The 5,334-nt window shown below is 35.4% G+C and overlaps 1 protein-coding gene across 1 annotated transcript; it reads right to left on the reverse strand.

Annotated features, from left to right (window-relative positions):
* Positions 1 to 10: 10 nt before the first annotated feature.
* On the reverse strand, positions 11 to 5,328 carry LOC113213254 (abhydrolase domain-containing protein 2). The gene is made up of 7 exons (XM_026432262.2): positions 4,960 to 5,328; positions 4,476 to 4,648; positions 4,181 to 4,348; positions 3,917 to 4,103; positions 3,644 to 3,838; positions 3,402 to 3,556; positions 11 to 3,309 (listed from the first exon to the last, which is right to left on the reverse strand). Exons 1-7 carry the CDS (start codon positions 5,112 to 5,114, stop codon positions 3,128 to 3,130), a joined length of 1,215 nt encoding a protein of 404 aa, XP_026288047.1. The 5' UTR covers positions 5,115 to 5,328; the 3' UTR covers positions 11 to 3,127.
* Positions 5,329 to 5,334: the final 6 nt, after the last annotated feature.

Here is a 5,334-nt window from a genome sequence, read left to right on the forward strand (position 1 = left end):
ATACAAACAATCTCATCAAAATAATGTATAAATCGAATTCGAAATCTCACCCTTAAACAATTCAACTAAGGATTCAATTCATCTGAAAAGATGGAGAGTACAAAAGGTGTTATGATTATCACAAGCATGATTTTTCCACCAAATGTTTTAGGTAGGGACTTGGTAAGATATTTGATAATATTCACTAAACTACACAGAGGAAGAGAGAGTACAGAACTCTCCAGGAAAATGATATAGCTTTTGGCACAAAAAGGAACAGGAAATAAAATTCCCTAATACTGCAACAGTCCAATTGACAAACGCAAGATTTCCTTTAAAAAAGACAATTCATATTTTGAATAACACTTGAAATGTAAATGAATTATGGTAAAGAGGAAATTTTTTCCAAGTGCAGCTTAAAAGTGCTGCTTTTTGTGCTGAATAAGAGTGGGTTAAAAGTTAAAATACTGGTCAGGAATGTGCAAACCTGTTTACTACCAACAGAAGGTCCAACAAAACCAGGTGTCCCTGTCATATCTACCAAGCCCCTTTACAGTAATATCCAAAATTTAACACTAAGAATTGGAAGCTAAGATTCTTAACAATTGAAGCATTCAAAAAGAATAGTTGGGTTCTTTTATGCAAGATAAATAAAAGTTAGTATTTTAAATAAAATAATTTTACTGACAACATTATAAATAAATCATGGACTAGAAATGCACTTATTTTGGCATGAATCTGAAGCAGGATTTTTAAAACAACTGCAGACAAAAACAAAAACAACAATGCCCAATAAGTTCTAAAGATTAGATTAGCTGCTTTACTTTCTGATATTTCAAGTAGCATGGTAAAAATGACCTTCAGAGTCTTTCTTGTTACTAAAGACATGTAATATATATTAAATACCCCGTAAAGGAATTTCCCCTTTGCCTGCTGCTTGTATCTCACAACCATACCAAATGGTCTTCCATATAATTAAAGTAATGAGCTCCAATTAGAATAAGGAACACAAAACCAAAGACCAATTTTAAAACATCGACATTGAAAATAAAGCAAAACAAACTCCTATCTAAACTTATAAATGCTATTCAGAAACAAGCCCCAAAGGGCAGTGAATATCACATTGTGAAATAATGTAAACAAGAAACTAAAAGTTGGATGACTTTGATATGGTACTAAAATAAAAGATTTATGGGTTTAAGCTTCAAAAGCCAAGGCCAAAAAGAAAGAATAAAGTTTGACTCATCATTGCTCTCACTTACAGCATTTTCACTATTCACCAAGCTAACTGAGAAATATTGTCTGTAACAGTACAGGAAGTTCAGACTGAGCAATAATGCATAAGCAGCCACGTCCAGTCCAGTCACAGATCTCTCTAGGTAGCCTGTGATCGTGTGCACAACATCAACACTTAAGTACTTTTAGAAATCTGATACTAATCAGTCCTTGAGAAATCTATTCGTAATAAAATGTAAGATTAGGTTATTCACCAACATTGGTATAATATTATGATAAGATCCCAAAACTTCATTACCAGCACAAAATTGGAAACAGATGATCTCACTCAGTCCATTCCTTTTAAATCATCTCTTAAAGGGAACAGCTTTCACTTAGTCAAATTTGAAAAACATCTTCAAATGCCAGTCAAAAAGATTAGAGCTAAGAATTCTCTCATGCAGAGTAAATCAATATAGCAACCTTTATTTAAGTTGATTGACTATGCAAACATATTAATTATATTTGTATGATTTGAGACCAGAAAGTTTTTAAAAAGATGGATTGAGCAGATCAACTTGCATCCAGTTAAAATGATGGCATCACTCTCCATACAGAAGTCGAAACACACTTACAACCATAATATCCCATACTTTTACATGTTGGCATTTTGAAATCTCAGGCGGACCAATAAAGTTTCAATTATTACATCCTCCAAGAAAAACTTGTCCTCTAAATAACTTATAAAAGTTAATTGTCTACTTAATTTAACATCAGAACATCAGTTGTTTTTGATACACAAACATAGTCAAAATGTCTTATATCATATCACTATTTTAAAGACATAAAAATGATCATCAGCAAATGAAAGTACACATATTAAACTGTATCACATTTAACTAGAAAATGGTACATGAGGAATGGACAGATCACCAAACTGTCTGTTGTCAAATGGAATAGAGGACGCACTGGAGTACATCAGAAAAAGACTATGAAGACAGGGGCTAAATTTCTCTGATTTGAATGGCTCTGGATGAGCAAAAATGGAAGATCAATGAAAAGAAAAGGACAACAAACATAGTACAGTACAACGGTGCATCCAGGGAAGTGTACCAGCACTTCGGTTACGTGCACATAAAATTGTACATGAAGTATTGTAATAACTACTAAGAACAATTTTTAAATGTTACACCCAATGAAAATGATAAAAATGGATTAAAACAAAGCAGTTATCCATAACCAGCCCCTGGCGAAACAGAACTGGTTGTTTATGGCAGGTGTTGGCCTACATGGCTTGGCTTGTCTTCTGGAAAAACTACCAACAACTTCTTCACCTCACCAATATATGTCAAAACAAATGGCCCCAAAAATATCCCTTGAAGCAATATAAGATATAATTATGAAATGAATACGGTTGCTATTATTCGGTGAGATCAAGCAAGCACCAAAAGCTTCCACATCATATTGCTGTGAAGAATTCAAATGTATTTTATAATAATGTCAGTCAAAATGTCACCACTAAGAGTAGTTTGATAGCTGAGTAGTAGAATCATAAGAAACAAGATGTCATTACCTAAAAAACCTCTTAAGGTAGAAATGAAGACATTTTTTTAAAATGCAAAAACAGTGGATGGTAAACAAGAAAGTAAGAGCAGACTACTTTTCCCTTTGCTTCCAAAAGGAATCAAAAGTTGATTAATAGCTACCTACTCTCAAAAACAAGAGATAAACTTGAACCTAGATACAAGAAAAAGACAATGATAAGAAAACTGGTAAATAAATAGTTCTTAGTAATGAACATTTTGACTGGAATGCAATATATGTATTATGCTTTGGTAATGTAATCTCAGTAACTATTTAGTAAATGCATAATGTTCTCTTGCAGAACTTAAAAATCTCAAAACCCCCCAAAAAGCTGATCAAAATATTATGTTCAGTGGACACCTGATGAGAACTTGAGCTTACTTTCAGAGTGAGCATAAACCAAAGACCCAATGAGACTAACAACAGATCGATCCAGCCAAGTCACCGGGTTTGCATGAATGAAGCCTCCCTCATAAAATCCAAGGTGACCACCATGAGCAGTTTCCACATAGAGAATTTTGGGATGGTTGGCTAGAAAACAAACAAAATAAAAAAATGATAATTAACAAAAAAAATACATGACTTCATGATAATTGATCAGACCAGTAATTGTTTTGACTTACAAGCAAATTCTCGAACAGACTCTAACATATTTTCATGAACAATAGGATCATCACGAGCATTGATGAACACCATTGGCAGTTTAATATTATGGAAGTAGTATTTTGAACTGCTCCAGCGATACATTTCTGTGACTGATTTAAAATTGTGAACTTTCCTGAAAAAAATGTATATAAGCAGTCTTGGTTAAAAAAAATCCAAAAGGAAATCGGCTACATGAAAGGAAAAAAGAAACCACAATAACCTTGTGTATGCTTCATCAAGTTCTGGTAAGGTAGCAGCAGCAACAATATCTCTCTCATTGAGACCAAAGGCTTTCTTAATGGGCTCAGCCAGAAGGACATTGCGGTGACGGAGGATGATACTTTTCATTGTTTCAGTGATCACATACAGATACACACGGCGAAAATTCTGCCAATTCAGAAGATATGAACTACCACTGAAAATGAAGAGATTCATTAGAAAATCAATGAGGCAAATCAAGTACAATCAGACATTTAGACTAATAAATCCTTACTCTATAGCACAATAACCCTGGCAAATAGAAATGCCACCAATGATGTTGGCTGGTATGGTTTTGTCAGATTCTCCAAAATACTTTGTAACAAGATTGCCTCCAAGAGAAAAGCCTACTGCAACAACTTCTGTACCAGGGTACCTTGATACCAAACTACAAACCATAGAATGAAAATCTTCAGTATGGCCTGGAAAATTAACCAAGATATAAAATTAAATTGTTTTAGGTAAAGCAGACCCTTAGTGATTGAATATGAAATCTTACCATAAGTGAAGACTCTAGGGGCAGTGACGGCAACACTGCTTAATGCACCTAGATGGTTTAATACCACACACCTATAACCATGGCATTGAGCATAGTGCACAAAAGTACGAATGTAAACACTTTCTGATGTGTTGCCTATGCCAGGACAAATTGCTAGGGTAACATCATCTGAAAAGGCAATAACATATCTCTTCATAATTTTTTTTACAAGGCAAAACATCCAAGTGTGAGGACGATTCAGTTAAAATTAAATAGACTCATATGATTTCAAAAAATATATAACTAGTTACTTTACCTTCAAAAGTTTGGTTGAGGGGCTGGTATAAGTCATAGGTAAGAGTTGATCCGTCAGGGAGATGAAGGCAGCACCGTTCACCAATAGGCCACGGACACTTCAAGCGTCCAAGTATACTGTGTACTACAGTTTGGACATGTCCACTAAAGCCCCACAGTCTTGTAGGAATATACCTAAAAATTAAATTTAAAAAAAAAATGTATTTGAAAAAAGGCTAAATGTGAGTTAAAGAAAAATAAGTTGTTCATATAGATGGAACAATCTAGAAGTATATATCGGGGGTTAAATTTCTGATGCCGAAAGTAAATCAATTGTAACAGCCATTTCCTAAGGGGAACTGCTAAAATTATACATGGACAAATTTGGTAAAACAAGGTCGTGGGATGTGTCCAGCACCAACCTTGAAAACTGACCAAGGCACAAAACGGCCTGCTTCCCAACCTCAAAAGAACGCTACCCTGAAACTAGAGTAATGGAAACTTACGGTTCCTGGACGACAGAGGATATCTTCGACACGGTCTCGAGAAAGTCCATATCCTTACAGAACAGGGCAGGCTTTTCGGCATGGCTGTTAACGTTCAGGATTCGAAAGAGGAGGCATAAGATGACGGCGATGAAGGCTAGCAGGGCGGTCGACATTTTGTTGCTATATAGGCCCCTTTGGGCCCCTCGATCGGCAAACTGGTTTTACTTTAAAACAGACATGAATCTCGGACGGGATATTGCGCGTCACTAACTGAGCCTGAGGTGTTGTCTCAAAAGATGCTTGATACGCAAATATCAGAACTGTATTGACAAAACATAGGCTGGCGGTCGGCTTCGGCTTGGATCTTGGATCTTGACTCATTCCAGGGGGAGG

The sequence above is a fragment of the Frankliniella occidentalis genome, unplaced genomic scaffold, assembly GCF_000697945.3.
Source record: "Frankliniella occidentalis isolate FOCC.00 unplaced genomic scaffold, Focc_3.1 Scaffold67, whole genome shotgun sequence".
NCBI classification, from domain to species: domain Eukaryota; kingdom Metazoa; phylum Arthropoda; class Insecta; order Thysanoptera; family Thripidae; genus Frankliniella; species Frankliniella occidentalis.